Below are 19,822 nucleotides of genomic sequence, written 5' to 3'. Positions count from 1 at the left end.
AAAGGGGGAAAAAGAAGGAAGCGAGACAAAAGAGCGAAACCCAACATCGGAGGAAGCATCTATCTGAGGGAAACATCTCCCAGCGCAGGTACGAAGCGGTGACACTTCATCTCTCACGGTAACATCACACCACAGAGGCCAGAATGAGCCGAATTAGCGCTAAAGTCAGAGCTAGAGCCCCGCAAACACGGTGAAGTCCGGCCGGGCTGTTACACGCTGAGGCTGGATGCTCGTGACGACAAAATGGCTAAAAAAAAGTAGTTGAAGGTAGAGACTTTGGTTGCGTTTGTCAAAGCTCGGACTTTTGACGGTTTAGGTCAATGCTTAGTGACCAGTCAGCTTAGCCTGAGTGAGTCATGCGTCAAAGCCATATTAAGGAGAAAAGCAGACACAGTGCTAAAGCCTGAGAGGTTTCCATCCCGGCGGCCATCAGACACGTAGAACCTGAGAAGCTGCTGACGTGACTCTTAACTCAAGCTTTGATTCAGGGGGAAGAGGAAGATGGAGATCATGATGGTTTCGGTGGTCAAGCTGTCATAGGGGGGAGATGGACGGACGTGAAATTGACAGGTGAGTCAAACACACACACACACACGGTTCAGGTGCTTTAACCTGCTTCTCTTGGCTGGTTTACAATCGGATTAGATGTTGAGCACTAAGAGGTTTTAGTGTTGAACAAAAGAAACAAAAGAGCTTCACCAACAGTTAGAATGTAGTGCAAATGTGTACTTAAGTGGGGTGTAAGTGTGTCATCAGGGATGTAATGATGACATCATGTGTATTTTGGTGGCTTCTAGATTTAGTCACTGTGTGTGTGTGCGTATGTGTGTGTGTGTGTGTGTGGTGATTGTACTTACAGCGCAAAATGGGATGTTTACAAAGAAAAGGGAAGAAGACAGAGCGACACTGCTGCTCTCCACATTTACAAGCTTTTAATCAGAGCGACTTTATGTTTCATTACAACGAAACGGAAGTGTTTACATCGGCTTAGCAGGTTCAGTCGAGTCCAGTCAAGCTTGTTCTCACTGTCTCAATATGAGCCCAGTAACTCAGCCAGGAGGAGACTGAAGGTTGTGGGTTTATGTTCCCCTGTTTGAACCTCTGAATCTGAGCCTTTAGTCTGCTGTCGTGAGGTCTGACCTCTGTGTAGGGGGACAAGGTCAACAGGAGTGTAAGAAACAAAAAAAACATCTGTTAGAATATTTGACACCATGTGCTTTGATGACAAGAGTCTTCAGATCTTCTTCAAATGATCCTAAATGTTACATTAATGGTCTCGGTGTGGTGTATCTTGACCTCAGTCTTCATGTTGTTGTTTAGGTAAGGCAAGGATCCAGTGTGAAGAGGAGAAAGGATGAAGCTGAATGAACGCAGCGTGGCTCATTATGCCACCTCTGACTCGCCGCCAGATAAGACAGGTTTCCTGTTCAAAAAGGGGGAACGCAACACGGCTTATCACAGACGCTGGTTTGTCCTGAAAGGCAACATGCTCTTCTACTTTGAGGAGCGCGATAGCCGCGAGCCCATCGGGGTCGTGGTCCTGGAGGGATGCACGGTGGAGCTCTGCGAGTCGGCGGAGGAGTTTGCTTTCGCCGTCAAGTTTGACTGTGCCAAAGCCCGCGTTTACAAGATGGCAGCCGAGAACCAAGCGGCCATGGAGTCGTGGGTGAAGGCTTTGTCCCGGGCCAGCTTTGACTACATGAGGCTGGTGGTGAAGGAGCTGGAGAGGCAGCTGGAGGAGATCCAGGAGGCTGCAGGAAGTCTCTGTGGTGGAGCTGGCAGCATACAGACCAGGCCCAAACCCTCCAAGAGGAACCTGGTGGCACGCTCCAGGTCCGGAGCATCATCTTCCTCATCATCTTCATCTTCCTTATCATCTACATGTAGTGGCCCGACCCCACCGGTCCCCTTCAGCAGCCTGAGGAATGTCCAGGATGAGCTCTCCTCTTACAGGGAGAATGGAGCTACATGGACCAAACCACCTGCTGCCTTGACTAATGGCTTTGCTGAGGCGGCTTCCTGTGCAGCCTGGGAGGGAAGCTCAGACTCTGGGTCTGCGTGCGGGAGCGACGGAGTGAGGCCTCCCCCAGTCCCCCCCAGGAGGAGAGGGGCTTCACTGGAGAGCCCCGTCTCCCCCGGCACCGAGTGCTTCTCTAAGCTCCACGACTGGTACGGCATGGAGGTGCAGGAGGTGCGAGCCGAGTGGCTGCAGGGTCAGTAAACGGAGGGAGGGAGGGAGGGAGGGAGGGAGGAGGATCATCTCATCACTCCACAGAGTCAAAGGATTCTTTTATGGACATTCTACGATGTAACGACCTTCCAAAAGCAACTGAAAGCTGGAAGAACAAAGACCACAGCTGCACTAAATAGTCTTATAAAGCACTGAGATCTGTTGGAGAGATTCTGTCTGAGCTCCACGTTCTCTCTGCTCATTGTTGCACACTTCCATGTACAAGGGAAAATTATGAATACATATTTTTAAAGCGCTAATGATTCATGAGAAAAGCACAGCCCAGGTGAACTCTGGTCATTAGTTGTGCCAGCAGGGTGGAAGCATTTTTGTTGTGGCATTCAGAAACGTACAGTGCATCACGGTCGGCCGTGATTAGCAGAGGCATTGATCAAACACAGCACAGCACAAACTGTTCCAGGGCTTTATTACCCAACTCCTCTGGCTTCTTCTATGTGCTTCTTTTGGCTTCATTTCCTTCCACCATCTTATCGCTGAGATCAGATTGGAGCGGAGTGAAGACGACGTGGACAATAGAGACCCTGATCCCCTCTCACACAGCCCAGCACTGCACATCTGGACCCCCGGAGGAGTTTAGGGCTTAATGTCACAGTAACACACCCTGGTATTTATATCTGCCCTTAGTCAGCAGACGGGTGATGTTGTGTCATACGAGTGTGTGTGTGTGTGTGTGTGTGTGTGTCACTTCTCTTTTGCTTGTGAATCCTTGAACTTACTGAAACACTTTAATGTTTAAATCATCTTATCTTTGTTCCACAGCAGCAGAATGTTGATGTTTGTTACAGATCTGAGCGGTTCCTTTCCTTATTCCATGTTAGAGTCTGCAGAATGAGACGTTGAAGATGAAACATTTAACAGATCTTTTTTTTTATCCAATCGCAGTTTTATATTATGGTTTTATACGTGCCTTATGTTTCCTTTACAACTCTTTATTGCACCTGCCACCTTTGCCACAGGACCATCAGTGTCTCTCCTCCTTCCATCCTTCCTTCCTCACATCCTTCCTTCCTTCCTTGCTCGCCTCGGTGTAATCACTAAGTGACAACGGCTTTGATGCTTCAGCCTGCATCAGTGCTCAACACTAACGGTACAATGCTGAGTTTGTACAGGAGCGACGCTGCACATCAGAGTGGAACAGTGTCAAGATGCTGACATCTAAAGTTCTGATTGTAGTATTAACTCGTAGTATTGACTGAGAGAGGGAGGCATTAGTCGAGTGGGTAGAGCTTCCGCTTAAGAACCGGACGGATGCCGGTTCGAGTCCCTGCCGAGGTGCCCCTGAGCAAGGCACCGAACCCTCAAGTGCTCCCCCCTCTGCGAAGGGTGGTAATATAATGTAATGTAAGTCGTTTTGGATAAAAGCGTCCGCCAAATGATCGTAATGTAATGATCGTAATGAGAGAGAGAGAGTTGGTTGCTCTAACTAACAGAGGACCACACTGTTACTTCTCAATAATGTCTCCAATATTGTCTGAATGTGTCAAATTAACTCCATGTGTAATAATAAGATGTACTTCTCCATATGCAAATCATATTTTAAATGTTTTGTCTGAATGTGTCAAATGAATCACATGAATAATCAAAAAATCCATGAGTGCCAAAGGAGAAAAGCAAATAAGTCTACAGTCGCCTGATCGTCATTTGTTTTTACTGTTCAAGGATGAATAACATGTAGACACTAAATTAGAGACTTCTAATATTGATCAGTATTAATACACAGTTTATTAACACACTGCTTCAGACCCTTCAGTGAAGAAGGAGTCCTATTCAACACACTTTCTGATATGAGCGCACTTTGAAATGATGTTTTGTAAAGCAACAATCAATAAAGAATGTAAGTATGACCTCATTGCCAACACGTTTGTGATGTTTTATTTTTATATCTTCACAGTTTCTGCACATCTGAGTTGACTTCACATCTTTTTTTAACCTACTTTCTTCCACATAAGCTGGAATAGTGTTTAAAAGTAATGAATCCTTATCAGCTGTTAGGAATATAAAGTAATGATGATTGGAGCCTTCGGAGGCGTCTGGCACTAGAGGCGCAGCACAGATGGAACTCTAGTGATGCTCTAGATTTGACATCCAGAGGATCATCCATTCATGTAAACAGGCATAACACCAGTGAGCGACCCTGGAAATGAAGCACGACGCTCCAGCAGACACACTTTTCCCCACAGTGCAGTTTTCCATGATGGAATAATCCAATGAAGCCGCACTGAATGTCTGATCTGCAAAACTGGGCAGAGATGAGCTGAAACATTGGGAAATTCAACGTTTTCCCTTGCCAACAGCTGTGCACATGAAAAGGAGAAGTATATGCCTGCATGTTTATACTTATGATATTCATGAGTGTCTTATATTACACTGTTTACTTTCTGTGGAAGCGGTTAGGCTGAGGTTTGATTTGATGTTTTAGATGCACAGCTCGAGGCGATGAGTGATTGTTTATGTTCCTTTGAAGATAAAAAAAAATGCTGCTATCTGCCAAACACATGAAACCACGAGATTTACTTTGTTATACTGGATTAAAGAGTCTTTTGTGTTTGAATGTTACGCAAACTGACATTTACAGCAGTAAGTGGGCGAAGGCAGTAAAGTAGGCGATTGAATCTGTTATCTTTTACTTTACTGGGTGATTTATGTTGTGTCACACTCTGAGTTTGTTGGCTTCCATTACAAGGCTTCTCTTTGCTTTAACGTACGTGAGGAGGAGGAGGAGATGTGGTTAACTGAGGTGATAGCAGAGATGAAGGAGTCAGAGTAGAGAGATAAGAGGAAGGAGCTGGAGAAGATGGTCAAGGTAGCCATCCAGCCAGAACTTTACCCCCTTTGCTGATGCAACACTTACACATATTGGAGCAGCTGGGTAAGAAGAACTAATCGAGGCCTTCAAGAGCAGGTTTGCCTATAATGGGACAATAATCGTCCACAAACTGTGTTGAATGGATCTAGCAGCAGGGAGATCAATACAAACACAGCCGCCTCTTCTTCTTCTACGTGTTTACGGGGGCGCTGGCTGCGTTTTAGTTCCTATCGCCATCAGAAACACATTCCTGGTGATATTCCACTTGAGTATCACCAGGTGTCGCTGTGTGATCGTTTTATAAAGCGGTTAAAAAGTCGTTTCATGTGGAGCGCTTGTTTTGAAAGAATTGATTCAATGTAGTAAAATGTTTTATTTTTATTTTTCAAAAAAGGTGGCAAATACACACTCTGCCGTCATTACTTGTGTGCATAGATGCATGTTGGGAGTCAGGCGACGTATTGTACGATAACTACGTTCACCAGGAAATGCTTGTTTCTGACGTTACAACTATTCGCGTTTTATTTTGAAAGTCCAGCCTCCACGATAACAGCACCGGAAGTGGAGTCTTGACATATTTGCGCTTCACAACAGTGTTTCCTTCCTGAAAGTTTTTTTTTTTTTTTTTTTTTTTCGTCTTTATTCTCGCCGATGATCTTCTACATGCTTCCACCATGAGAGAAGGATCCTCGGCTTGTTTAGCACGCAGCTTCTCCTCCGATGTTCGCCGTTTGTTGCCCCTCGCCGACGCCGTTCTGACGTAATTTAAAGACGCTTCACGGCACATTTCCGTTATGCGAAGTCCAACTTGTTGGTTAGTCGTCGTGCTGCGGTGGGTGCCCGTGAGAGATAACGGAGAACGTGAGTATGTTGTCAGCACGGAGTCCGTCGGCGCTTCATTTTCTGCCTTGTTGTGCTTTAAATAACACCTAACTAACTTTACTGCTGCCCACCAAATGATGAAGCGCGACGCGAACGTTGGAGCTTCCGCGCACATTTTTCTTCAGTTTCTTCCCCCAAAATACTTGTCGTTATGTGTTTGTTGTGACATTTAAATGTCTCTGCGCAGTTTGTACGCAGGGGACGCAAAGTTTGTTTGTAAGAAATAACCTCCAGCAGGGAAATCAGCAGCTTTTCACGTTCACAACAAGTGGTTTGGTCTGAAAGTAGCGACGTTAATTGGCTTAATCAGGTGCTGCTGGTTTGTGTTTTGGGAGTTTACAACAGAAAAGTGTAGGATAATTGGAGCCAAATCTTTTTTTGGTGCAGCAATGAAGTAATGAAGTTCAAATCCTGCATTTAATTGTGTAAAGCCGTAACGTCACTGCACTGCAACTCCATCATCACTCCACACAGGCAACAAGTGTTTGCTAGAAACTTGACATTTAAATAAAATAGTGACCCTGCTACCAAAAATCAAAGGCAGAGTGCAGCTCCAGATGATTGATTTGTGCACATTGTGTTTGTTATTGTATAAAATATCTAACAATTGTTGATAAATGGCCATCATAAACTTCAAAGTTTTGACTAAATACCTACTAAATGTCACTCAATTTCAATTTATATGAAACACTTGAGAAGGTGGAACGTCACATGTTTGGCAGTGATACTATGCAAATGACTGAGGCGATTTGGTTGAATAGTTTCAGCACTAATGGACTTGTTTTTAATGAGTTTGGACCTTAAATGGCTCTAAAACAGGACAAATTTATTGATTATGATCAGCTGACAAACGCATAAAATTCTGATTATTTGTAGCTCACACAGACTTCATGTCCATTCCCCCCCATCCCATGATTGGTTCTTAAACGTTGGTTGCTGCTGCTGCTCGCTCATGTTGGTGGTCGCCCTCATGACTGGTGGTTGGAGAACAGGAACAAGTGGGGAGCGCTCGCTTGGTTTCACAATCCAGTGCTGTGTAGCAGTCAATCGAAGTCATTCTGACATTCCTGTGTATTCTATTCAAGTCTCCCTTGTGTACACATATACAGGTGCGTGTGTATCCAAGAGTATTCCTTCAAAATAAAGGCTGCAGATGCTTAGAAACACTGAATCCTCTGCCCTAATTAGTTTGACGTTACCGGCTGTTATACGTTGCCCATCAGAATCTGCAGCTGTACAGCAGCAGGGGACAGAATCGGGAGTCAGACGTCTCGCCAGCAGGCTGAGGCCGGTGTCCATGGTTGATTCAGTGATTTAGATGTGAATGTTGTCGCAGCGTGTCATTTATCGCAGCTGTAACTTTGTGCAGCTCGGCTCTGGGAAGCAGAATAAACACACAGACATGCCTGCAGGGTGTGGAAGTAATCTTGGCTAAACTGTACTTGATGTTTGCCATGTCAGACATGTTTCATTCTGTCAGCTACAAAGGAGAGAACTGGCTCTCATTTGGTCGCTCCGCTCGCCTTCCAGTTGGAAATGATGAAGGGGAGTGATGAAGTTCACAAAGTGTTTCCATCTCTGCACACTTTTTTGCTTTGTGACAGTCGGATATTAGAGTCCTGTCTCAGTCAGTGTGGTGTAGATGGTGAAGCTCTCGTGTGTGTGTGTGTGTGTGTGTGTGTGTGTGTGTGTGTGTGTGTGTGTGTGTGTGTGTGTGTGTGTGTGTGTGTGTGTGTGTGTGTGTGTGTGTGTGTGTGTGTGTGTGTGTGTGTGTGTGTGTGTGTGTGTGTGTGTGTGTGTGTGTGTGTGTGTGTGTGTGTGTGTGTGTGTGTGTGTGTGTGTGTGTGTGTGTGTGTGTGTGTGTGTGTGTGTGTGTGTGTGCAATGAATCTTCCAGGGACAGAATTTTGACTATTTTTAATCACCCGACACACACACACACAATCATTGCCTGAGCCGCATGTCTTGAACATTTTGTAGGTGTGTGTGTGCGTGCGCGTAGGCAGCGGCAGCCGTCGTCTCTGCTGGGCCATCGGCAGCAGTGTCACGCATGGTTCCATGTCTTTAACAGAGATGTTATCAGACGCAAGCGCTTCTGCTCGCCTCAGGGGTTCTAAGAAATCCACTGATGAGACCACGAGAGAGGTCTGACCCACAGCGAGGGAAGAGAGGGAGGAGGGCGGGAGGGATGAAGAGGAAGAGGGAGCCCTGGGAGACGAATTGGCAGGGAGAAAAAGGAATTTGAAGAAGAAGAATGAGGGGGAAGGACAAATGGGGGAAGAAATATGGAGGAGCGAGCCCATCCCTGGTGGCGGCAGGACCTTTTGAGCACGACGAGGGCGACGTGTGTGTGTGTGTGTACTAGAGACGTGATTAAGCAAGACAGAAGGCCACACGCATGCACACACAGCTTGAAATTTCAGAATTCAACAGGGAATTTCACTGCAGTCCCACATAAAGCACATGATGGGGTTAGCTGTTGTGTGTGTGTGTGCGTAAGTGCATACATCGACGCAAGTGTTTCCGGACGTGTGTGTGTGTGTGTGTGTGTGTGTGTGTGTGTGTGTGTGTGTGTGTGTGTGTGTGTGTGTGTGTGTGTGTGTGTGTGTGTGTGTGTGTGTGTGTGTGTGTGTGTGTGTGTGTGTGTGTGTGTGTGTGTGTGTGTGTGTGTGTGTGTGTGTGTGTGTGTGTGTGTGTGTGTGTGTGTGTGTGTGTGTGTGTGTGTGTGTGTGTGTGTGTGTGTGTGTGTGTGTGTGTGTGTGTGTGTGTGTGTGTGTGTGTGTTCTTCCCCCCTTAAAATGTCAGTAATTGGAGACTGTGTGTATTTGTGTGTGTTTACCCTGATGCACCCCCTGTTCTTGTTATTGGAAGAATGTTGATTATAGACCCGATTTTAGCTGCAGCAGGACGACGACTCCGCTCCAAACAAGTGTGTGCTTGTAGACTTTGCCGTAGCGGTATAGATAATTTTTTTTTCAGTGTGAGAATTGAGGAAAGGGTCAAGAGTGTGTGTGATTATTCAATTTTCACACTAAGAAAGCTACAGACCGGTAGGTTACTGGGTTCACTGGTCTATCAGGTGGAGCCGCTCGTGTGTGTGTGTGTGTGTGTGTGTCTGAAACTGGAGTCACTGCGTCTGTGTTGAAGTGAAAGCAGGAACACGCGCTTCTCTTTTCACACATGATGCAGCCAAATACACAGTTTGCATCATGTCACTTCAGTGTATTTCTCAGTCTTTGCTCTTCCCAGAAAAGGAGTCTATGGTTGAGGCTCTTATGTTAAAGTGTTGGTTCGTAAGTGGAAACGTCCCACATTTGCTTTCCAAGAATCACACATATGTAGAAATGTGACATTTAGTACGTTTCACATCCTTAAAGCGATCAGAGTCTCTGTTCATAATGAATCAGAGCGAGGCGGTGAGTGGGGATGAGTCATTCATGAAGAGCTCGTGGATTTCAGAGAGATTTATCCGCCGCTCTGACGGGGCCGAGACATCCGAGTCGAGCTTGAACTCGGCTGATTTGTGTGGATTTGAGTGATGATGGATGGCTGTTTGCAGTTAGCTGAGCTCAGCTCTCGGTGACCCACAGCTGCCTGAGAAACACACCGACTCACTGTGTGTGTGTGTGTGTGTGTGTGTGTGTGTGTGTGTGTGTGTGTGTGTGTGTGTGTGTGTGTGTGTGTGTGTGTGTGTGTGTGTGTGTGTGTGTGTGTGTGTGTGTGTGTGTGTGTGTGTGTGTGTGTGTGTGTGTGTGTGTGTGTGTGTGTGTGTGTGTGTGCGCGCAGATGTTCAGTGTATCGATTTTTCTTCATTTTCCTGCGAAGAATGCGGTTATGACATCGATATTGTGCAATTTTCACATCGCAACAACTGCGACATCATTAGGTCTTTTGAGCTGAATACTGATGAGGCAGCGCTGTCTCATAAATGTAAATCATGTCGTACGAAGCTGTTAAACGTTCGCCATCCCTTCTTCTGATTGTTTTCACTCAGGAGTCAAAGGTTTGTATTGGCGAGTCGTGATGTCGGTCAGAGAAATCACAGTGAGCTGCATCACAACAAGACAGGATGAATCATCAGCTTTCCAGGTTCAAAGGGACCAACCGGCTCAGATTGTTATAGAGTGTGCAGAGCAGCATTTTGTTACTCTATACGTTTGCATATACATACATTGAACGTACAGGATTGTTGTACAGACATTGTTGTGTGTCAGTGAGGCAGCAGCTATGAGCTCTGACAGCCACCGGTGACCTCATTCTCCCCTCACATCACATCCAAAACCCAAACTTCTCTTCTCTTCTCTTCTCTTCTCTTCTTCTTCTCCTCCTGTCATTATGTCTTTGTCAGCCCTGTATTTTAGCGTTTCCCTGACATGCCTCGGTCAGTCTCTGCAGCATAATAACAGGCTGTGAGCTGCTTGGTCTTAGTCGCTGCTGGTAAAATGTCTGACAGCTGGAAGGATCCTTGTCGGCGACACTTAACTTTTTTTGGAAATGACCGCCTTCCGTCTCTTCTCTTCGTCGTTTACAAACCCTGACACGCTTCTGTACGTCGAAGCAACCGAACACTTCACTGCATCATCACCAAAGCCCCAGATTAGTTTCTTTCCACTTCGGTTTCCATGGCGTTTCATCTCCTAGCGATGATGCTTTTTCAGCCTTGTGTAGCAACGTGCAATTTCCCTCCTCCGCGTTGCGGTTCCCGACCTGCCTCGCCGTTCCCAGACCACAGGAAATGGCCCGAGAGCGGCCGGCCTTTGTCCCCCGCGGGTCTTAAGAATAGCAGCATTGTGTTGTGACGGAGCCCGCATTGTTGTGTGAGCGTAGGATGTAGTTAGAGCGTAGTCAGACCAAAACAAAACCTCAGAGCACCCTATGGATTTGTGCTTAGACGTATAACGCCACTCCCTGCCTGTGTGTGTGTGTGTGAGGGTCCGTCTGGGCCTCGGCGGGGTCAGTATGTCACAGGTCGTCCCCTCGTCCTCTCTGCCTGCTCGCCCCCGGATCAGCCGACGCTCCCGCCAGGCCGCCGAGCGTTTAAACGGAGCTTATCTCCTCGTGTTTCAACAACGGCCTCTTCCTCTTCTACAGCGTGTTGTGTAACGTTCAAAGCTCTCTCACATCTTGCTCGCAGCCCCTCGCCACCGGCTGCAGACCCTTTCATGTAGGCCTCCTCTTTCATGTCACGGATCAATCCCCCAATAAATAAATCTGCCCTTTTTAGCGTCATTTTTTCCCTTGAACACCATTTGTCCTTGATGCAGCAGCTTGAAACGTTCAAGTTCTAAGCTAACTTTATCTGTATTAGTGGCAGTTGTTGCCCTGTTCTTCCTCATAACAGGCCAGCATGTGATTTAGTTGCTGATCACTGAAAGTGTTCATCTGAAAGTTCATCATCCCTATGTCATTGGCTGTCACAGTTATACTTCAGGATCCATGTCATTTGCAACAATTGAGGTTTTATTTAAAGCGGTGTTGAGTTCAGTGTCAGTCGGACTTTTCCCTTTTGGTTCCTTCCCTCTCGTTCTGTTGTGGTGAATCAACCTCTGCACTCAAGTAGCTGGAGTTTTTTCTTGACTTTGATATTCTAGTACTTTGTTTCACCCCAGGTGTGTGTGTGTGTGTGTGTGTGTGTGTGTGTGTGTGTGTGTGTGTGTGTGTGTGTGTGTGTGTGTGTGTGTGTGTGTGTGTGTGTGTGTGTGTGTGTGTGTGTGTGTGTGTGTGTGTGTGTGTGTGTGTGTGTGTGTGTGTGTGTGTGTGTGTGTGTGTGTGTGTGTGTGTGTGTGTGTGTGTGTGTGTGTGTGTGTGTGTGTGTGTGTGTGTGTGTGTGTGTGTGTGCAGGTCTCTGCTTGCCAGGGCAGGGCTTCCTGTTGCTGTGATTGCTGCCCAGGCAGAGCAGAGATCCTTTGGTCTCTGTTCCTTTCTGTCTCTGCCACCTGGACCCTGAGCCTGGCACCTCCTCCTCTTCCTCCTCTCCTCTCGCCTTTCTCTTGCTCTGCACTTCCTGCACGCCTGCCTTCTCATTATCCCCTCTCTTTCTCTCTTTCTCTCTCCCCTCCATTTGTCTGTCATCCTCTCTCTGTCTTTCCCCCTTTAAAGTTTGTCTTCTCTGTTCTGTTCTGGTCGGTCCCTCCCCTCCTCTTCCTTCCTTTTCTTGTATAAATCCCTCTCTCCTTGCAACCCCACCCACATTCTACCTCACTCATCCTCTCTCTCTTTCTCTCTCTCTTTTGTAAATGCATCCAAGCTGTGTGAATTCTTGAATGATTAAACGAATATAAATTCAAAGGTGGTAATGAAATCTGTTTTTCATTGCCGACGCTGTGGTGCAGATGCTGCGTTTCCCCCCTTTTTTCTTTTTTTTGGTACCCATTTTTACTGGAAGGACACAAGTGTTGTCTCAAAGAGCTTTGATGCCATGCAGACTAATTGAGTCGTAAGCAATAGATTGGATCCGGCTGATCCTGGTAATAAGTCCTGGGCTATATAAAGGTCAGGAGGATGTGGCTGGCTATAAATTGCATTTGGTATAATGACTGTGACAATTAGGAGCACATCCTATTTTTATAGAAACAAACAAACCAAAGTGTAAAGGCGCACACGTGAACACATTCTCAGACGAGTTACTCACGCACGACATCGTCTCTTTGAGCCTCAGGATAAGGGAAAAGAACCTGACCACAGTTTGTGTGTTGTGTGTTTTTATTTTGAGCACTTTCAAGTTAGATTGTTCAGACTTGAGCCGTCTCATTCATTTGTTGCGCATTTGTTCTGTAAGCAAGTTGAATCTGCATTAGTTATGAGCGTGCAGTCTTTTTTCCGAATCAATCTGCACAAATAGTTGTATTGTTGCTTGATGATAGTGGTGGTTATTGTTCGCTATGATGGGTTATGAACCCGTTTTCTTGAGTCTGTTTGATTTCCATATTATGTTTCCTGGAATGTCAGCAAATGTGTTCACATGTAGGGAACACAGAGGAAACAGGATTAGTAGTTAAGGGGCTAAAACTTCCAGAAGCACTATCAAGGTTTTTACTGAGTGGCTGTAGATTAATGGGGTTTTTGGTGTTTTGGTTGTCATCCATAGATTTCTGATGGTCTGAAGTCCGGAGTATTGGATGAACAACTCACTGATTGTTTTGGTGGGTGAGGGTTAGAGAGCTGTTGTTTCCGCATCATACAGGAAGAAGAAAATGGTTCATAGCACATGTCATGTTGGTGACGGGAGATGTGAGATGTAAACGATCATAAACGTCAGCTAAGGCAGAAATGTATACGTGTGTGTGTGTGTGTGTGTGTGGGGGGGGGGGGTGCGGCGGTGTGGGGGGCCGATGCTTGATATGTATACATGACCTAAAAACTCAGTGACACTGTCTTTTGTGTCTGCGTGTGTGTGTGTCCATGGCATCAAACAAGAGCTGTTTCCAACAGGGAGCATGCAGTGGTGTGTGAGAGCTGATACCAGCCTCTCGAGTTATAAATAGGACCTCCCAGTAACAGGGCTTCCACCAGCAGCACTGATAACTCTCTGCTTTGTCTGTGTGTTCTCCTTTGTGTTCACAGCAAAGACACTGTCACGTATTGTGTTTGCATAAATATGAACTCCTTCCTTGTTGAAATCCACCCTTGTATCAGTTCGTGCCGTTCGCATTGGCATTCAACTTATTTTTGTGTGTATTTGTAAGCTTTGTGGATTCAAAGGAACTGTGGCTGTACTGTGAAGAGGCCACAGTGCTATCACAGACAAACTGCTAGATTCCTCCCTTAATGATGTATTCAAATCAACCTGATATGTGTATAAGTACAAAGTGGCTGTGTATTGGATTATATAGGACGCAGGCTGGACGGGCAGATTAGAAAAACCACAGAATCGCAAGTTCATACTTTCGCACTTCTAAGCCGCTGATCCCCCAAGACAGCCTGAGGTTGGGCCAAGGTTGTACTGCTTCTAATCGACTCAGTGAGGCACACGAGGCTGTCATGAGTTTGCTCATGCTGACAAGATCAATTCATGTGTGTCTTTCTCACGTCCCATTTCCTCTCTTTTTTTGATTAAAATCAGTTTTAGGCAGCTCTTAGGCAAGCAACACAAATGTTTGCCTCCACTGCGGGCCTGAAGCCAGTGACGAATTACTGCAATGTTATGAGGGAAAATACAGATGCGCTGTCGTTTTGATGAGTTTTAAAGGTCCTATTTCAGGGCCTTGTAATAGAGTCTTTTCCCAACATAAATCACAGTCTAATTATACGTTTTACATGAAGTCATTTCCAGAAGAGGAAGACACAATCCACAATGAGATTACTCCTATTATTCCTGTTTAGATGAGGAGATTCTACAGTTTGGCTCTAAATGCAACATTATCTGCACAGTTTCCCTCTCACTCTGGTCTCAAGGAGATATCAACCACCTACCCAGTGTTTACTTGCCATTTTAAACGTCCTCAACTGCAGCATCAATTTTTTTTAAGACACAGGTTGGAGATATGTGAGCCTATAAGCAAGGCAGGGAATTTCAACTACCTTTTTTTTTTTTTTTTTTTTCTTACCAAAAAATCCCAGCTGAGCTGCAGAGAGCAAAGTGATAGCGGCGACTGCGTTGCGACATGGCAGTGCCAGATTTCAGTCAAGCACATGGCAGAGACGAGAAAGCAATCAGTGTGTCACCAGAATGGAGTCATTAAGGAAGAGGAGGAAGAGGAGGAGGGGTGATGAGTAAGGTGAGGAGGAAAGAAGGGAATGCAGGAACTTTGACTCCATTGTGCTGCCTGTTTTCCATTTGCAACCAACTTTGACTTGGATTGATGCCGTACATTTCCTCATAGGCTCCAGCAAAATGATAACACACAAAATAAATACAGCTATGAAACCAGCAAGTACCATGATTCTGTCAAAGAACAGGAAAGACTCAGGGAAGTGAGACACACAGCTCCATTTATTTTTCCATTGCAGCTACATGTGGCCTCCGTTAGGCCCTCAATCGAGGTAAAACCAAAGAAAATGTGAATTCAGACACGTCTGCGGACCCTCAGAGCAGAGGGCAGGGGATGAAAAGGGACGGAAAACCATGGGAACGGAGACGGCCAAGCCCCGAGAGGGATCCAGAGAGAGGAAGTGTGTATCTTTACGTGTGTACATGTTCTGTAGTCTGTCAGTCAGTGCTGAGTCATGGCTAGGCTGGCCAGGCAGATAGAAACAGGCATCTGGGGGGCCAGCCAGAGGGACGATGAGGGGGCACTGACTGAGCATGCTCGAGAACGTACAGGAAGGGAAGTGGTTGTTGTGACAGGACCCATCCAAGACCCTCGGTGACGCAACATGTAATAATTGTGAGCTGGCGGCCGATCATTGACGTGCGCGTCTGCTGGCATGTTTGATGGCACTGGAGAAAAACCTAATAAGGTGGTCACATGACGTGGCGGTAAGAATGCACAGCCTTTCCTCTCTAAACGTCGTCGTTTAGGGGAGAAGAATGTTAGCAGAGCGATAAGGAGACATGTCGCTCCATGTTTGGCTCAACCACAATGGACCCCCCCCCCCTTCCTAATTCTTGTGGTTTTCTGTGATCTGTTGGACGCCCCCCCCTCCTCCTCCCCCCTCCCCCCATCACCACACACACACACGCACGCACGCACACACGCACACACACACACACGCTCATATTTCCGCTCTGTAGAGTAAACCTGTTGCTGCTGCATTGGATGATGGTATGTAGGCACACGTGAATGCTCAAGTATTTGCTACGCTAGCCGCTAAGTGTTCTTACTCAGCAGCTGAATAGAGGAAGTTGGCGTCGTATGTATGGCAGAGACGTATAGCAGAGACACAGTAGGAAGGAACTGCAGCTGTTGGCATGTGACGCACTACTGCAATTGCAAATATCTAGTATACTACTCCTGTACTGTGTATGGTGTATACTTGCAGTATGTTGTCCTGTACATGACTTACTTAGTACTCTAGACCTGTTATGGTCACTGTTTGGTGTATCATAGTTGTATTGTCGGTTTTGGTGATTTTCATTTGAACAATTTGATTCTTCTTGGGGACCCTGTCCAGGGAACAGGAGGGATCGCTACCAGGAAGTGAACCTGGTGCCAAAGGTTCAGGTGTTGCAGGACTTGAGGCCTGTTGAGGGTCCTTGAAAATGCATATATACATTTCGTTAAAAGCAACGGGGTGATTTTAGAGGACAAAGTAGGGACCTTGGTGAATAGTTGAGAATAGTTGATTTGCAGTTATAGTCCTCATCAGTGAGATTGTTGCTGTTAAGTCCTCGTATTTCTAGTTCATAGTTTGAAGCCTGTAGCTGTGTGTGTGTGGTCTGTGAGTTTCATAATCCGTTTCTGTTTTTCCAGTTTAAGGTAATAATTTAGTTTCCCCCACAGAAAGACTGATTGAATCCCAACACCCCAAAAACGGTTCCAAAAGCTTTCCACTATGTAGTGATCCAACAGGGGGAAGGAGCAGGAAAGCAAAGAACCAAAAGAAATCCAAAATGATCCACCAATCATCCAAGGAGGTTAAAACAGACGATCAGATATACTGACTTGACCTGTCGTCTGTCACTATATTGCTATTGACCTACAGACAGGATTGCACCGTCCCATATCAGCATATCAACAGCTATTTTCAGTAGAAGTAGCTTAGCCTCCCTGCAGAACTGTATGTTTGTAACAGAAAGGCCATCGCCAAAGAAAATAAACAAACAGAGAATACCGGGATTGTCCGACTAAGCCAGGAATGAGTAACGGAGTGTGTGCCGGGAGGGAATGAATTGGACACAGGAGCACTGTGGTCCAACTGTGCTCATGAGCTGAGATGGTTTGGTAATGCACATCGTTATAAAGGGGGGGGGGGGTGTCCTTCATGGGTCAGATACAGTATGTGGAGCAGCAAAGGAGTTTGTTCAGGGGTAAACAAACATGATTATTCATCTACTCTGCTTGGAGTGACAACATGCTCTGATTGCAAACTCAACTGCACTACAGAGATGAGAGACTAGAGACTAGAGACGGGGCTAGAGACAAGAGACAAGACTAGAGAAAAGAGACAAGACTAGAGAAAAGGCTAGAGACAACACTAGGGACTAGAGAAAAGGGACAAGACTTCCCCCTAGAAATTCTGTTCAAGCCGATGTTCTATTTTAATATAGCAGGAAAAGGAAAAACAAATTAAGGGCAAATTGCCATTCGGTATAAATTTGTGTCTCAAAGTAGCCGACATCTAAAAACTTCCTCAGTCTGCAAAGTGATATTTCAAATTTGCGAGTCATAACATTGCAACTATTAAAACATTTTGGAATGTTGTTGGCCAGAGAGGGAACGAGACGAGACGAGCTTAGAAACAAGGGAGAAGACGCGATGGACCAGAAGATATGATGTAGAAGCGTTATGAAAACAATATGAAGAAAAGCAGAAGCAACGCTTGGACAGGTCACATGTAACACACACACACTCACACACACAGATGGACAAGCAGGCTGTGCGGTGGATTGAGAAATGTTCAAACCGTACTTCCTCAGTCACGGCCCCATTCAGAGTTTGTCAAAATGACTTGCGTTGCCATTCATTTACTTTAATACTTCCTTTTTTTTTTTTTTTCTTATGATTTGATTGATTCCACCCAAACCCACCCAACTCTGAGTGAACTGCAGCCCAAACCTTATCTGTCACCACGCGTGAGGACTGGTTGATACATGTTGCGGCCCTGTGAAATTCAATTAGTGTTGTTTCAGATTGCGTACAGATACAGATCGTTTTCAGTTCCATCTTTAGCTCTCTGCTTCTTGCACAACACGCCACATATCTTGATCTGCCTCTAATTACATTTCCATATCTCTTCTTTGTTTGTTCCTCAATTATCTTTTCTTCTCTCTCCCCTCGTCCTTTCTCTGGCCCTCCCCATGTATCTCCGTCTCCCTTCCGCTTATCTCCTCTTCCTCCTCTCCTCTTTCCAACTTCCTCTTTCTTTTTCACAGCAGGGATTCTCAGCCAGTCTGGTCACTGCAATGAATGGTAACACTATCCATCCAGCCAATACCAGTGCCACCACAACAGGAGGAGGCCCTAGCGTGGCAGCGCCCCCGAGAGGCTGGAGCGAGTTCTGTGAGCTGCACGCCATCTCCACTGCTCGGGAGTTGGCCGGACACTACCGGAGCTTCGCCAGAGAGCGTCCCCAACACGATGTGCTTCCTCCGGAGACCTTCTCCAAGCAGTTCACCGATCTCTTCCAACAGCACTTCTGCTGCGAGGTGGACAAAGATGGCGCTCCCCTCAACCAGAACATTTCTTCCACCGCCACTGGAAACGCTACTGCCCCAGTGGTCCCTCCTCTTCAACCACAGGCTGTGATCGGTCGGTTACGGATCACGTCTTTCTCTGGGGTGCAGGACTACCGGGAGGCGGGGAGACCCAGCGGAGGCGCCGCCCTCTTTGCTGTGGTCTCCCCAAAGGCAGAGCCGGTGGCGGTGAGTCGAGAGCAGGAGCAGCCGCTGCGATGTTCTGCAGGAAACCTATCAGGAGTTCAGGTGCTCCGGGGGTCGGCTCGCAGTGTTGGCAGCGGGTCCTTGTTGATTCGTAGCCACAGCAATGAAGAGCTCTCTGGAAATGATCACCGCCAGGTATCTGAACGGTACTCCTCCGACTCCACAACTTCCAACCCTGATGTCACCCACTTCTCCGTGACCCAAATCCGGCAGAGCGTAAGGCGGCTTTTCAAGAAACGTCCCCTCCCCAGCCCCCTCTCCCCCCAGGACCTGTCTCCTAGTAACCCAAACCCCACCAGCAACAACAGCAATCCACTGAACAGTGCCGACAGAGTGGGCGGGACTTCCTCCGCCACTGAGGAATCGCCACCCACCCACGCATTTCTGACCCCTGAAGCCACGCCCCATGCCCCCTCTCATTTGTCCGTGGCGGGAGCAGCCGCTAACCTCCTGGATCGTCTCCGTTGGTTCCGCAGCGGGAGCATGAGGCACAGGAGGTCGGAGTCGAGCAGCTGCTGTAAAGAGGGACACCTGAGGTACCTGCTGGTGGACGACACTATCTCAGACACTCAGCCTCGCTGGCAACGCTGCCGCCTGCTGGTCAGGAGGATCCGGGATCCACAAAGTGTAGGAAGAGGAGGAGGAGGACGAGAGTGGTACCAGCTAGAACTCTATGATCCCCCAAAGGTAGAGAAACTTTCTCCTGCACACACTTATACTTATACATATGATTTACTTCAACCAGCGTACTCGCACACATTTTTATTTGAGCATATACAATGGCAAACAATAGTCTGCAGTGGTGTTGTTGTCAGGACACTAAAGGCCCAGCAGGACCGACTGTGTGTCTGCAAATCTTGCAACTGTTGGGTGAGCTTTTCTCAGAACTCACACCAGGATCAGTGAGATTACCCGACCACAAAAGCCTTTGCCAGGCTGTGTCATGTACATAAAGTAAAATGCTCACAAACACACACACACACACACACACAGGCACACGCAGCCATTTCCTGTTTCCAGCTGTGCAAGTCTCAGGGGTTTCCCCCCCCGATCGTTGTTGAAATCATCTCTCATTCTCCCTGTGTTTGGTTTGGTTTCGTACGTGAGCTCTGCTGCATCTAAGAGGCTCTTTTTGTTGCACAGTAGGCCGCATTAGAAACAAGCACAAACTTGTGATGACATTTGGCCTTCGCTCATAAAACCCTTGAGTTTCATTGGTGTGTGTGTTTTTTTGTTTTTTTTTATTGCGTCTATGCCTCAAGTGATTGATTTGTTTCTGGACTGCAGCTTCAGAGCGCTGTGTTGTCGAGCTCTGGCATTAACCAATGTGAGACGGCCAAGGAGTGACATCACTACTGTGCTCACAACATGGAGCAGTGGAAAATCAGTACTAGTATCTTAAC

General features: G+C 46.7%; 2 protein-coding genes across 6 annotated transcripts in view; both read left to right on the top strand.

Annotated features, from left to right (window-relative positions):
* LOC143000282 (sesquipedalian-1-like) lies at positions 1 to 4,102 on the top strand. 3 transcript variants are annotated; one of them, XM_076149541.1, is made up of 3 exons: positions 1 to 88; positions 489 to 570; positions 1,321 to 4,102. In XM_076149541.1, exon 3 carries the CDS (start codon positions 1,355 to 1,357, stop codon positions 2,219 to 2,221), a length of 867 nt encoding a protein of 288 aa, XP_076005656.1. In that variant the 5' UTR covers positions 1 to 88; positions 489 to 570; positions 1,321 to 1,354; the 3' UTR covers positions 2,222 to 4,102. The 3 variants fall into 3 exon arrangements, with proteins under 3 accessions (XP_076005656.1, XP_076005657.1, XP_076005655.1); XM_076149542.1 differs by having other exon boundaries at positions 478 to 570; XM_076149540.1 differs by having other exon boundaries at positions 1 to 570.
* A 1,587-nt stretch (positions 4,103 to 5,689) lies between these two features.
* The window catches only part of sh2b3 (SH2B adaptor protein 3), a 33,956-nt gene continuing 19,823 nt past the window's right edge, over positions 5,690 to 19,822 (top strand). Inside the window, exons 1-2 of one of the 3 annotated variants that reach the window (XM_076149396.1) lie at positions 5,690 to 5,918; positions 17,916 to 19,106. In XM_076149396.1, the coding sequence (XP_076005511.1) occupies positions 17,943 to 19,106 (1,164 nt within the window). In that variant the 5' untranslated portion in view covers positions 5,690 to 5,918; positions 17,916 to 17,942. Of the gene's footprint in view, positions 5,919 to 15,602; positions 15,643 to 17,912; positions 19,107 to 19,822 lie in introns of those variants that run through there. The other 2 variants (XM_076149395.1, XM_076149394.1) reach the window with 2 other exon arrangements.

This window comes from Genypterus blacodes, unplaced genomic scaffold (assembly GCF_046128005.1).
Source record: "Genypterus blacodes isolate CSIRO-AG114 ecotype Tasmania unplaced genomic scaffold, CSIRO-AGI_Gbla_v1 ptg000045l_1, whole genome shotgun sequence".
Classification (NCBI taxonomy): Eukaryota; Metazoa; Chordata; class Actinopteri; order Ophidiiformes; family Ophidiidae; genus Genypterus; species Genypterus blacodes.
The sequence above is the reverse complement of the archived record's forward strand: the minus strand, read 5'-3'. Positions and strand labels throughout refer to the sequence as shown.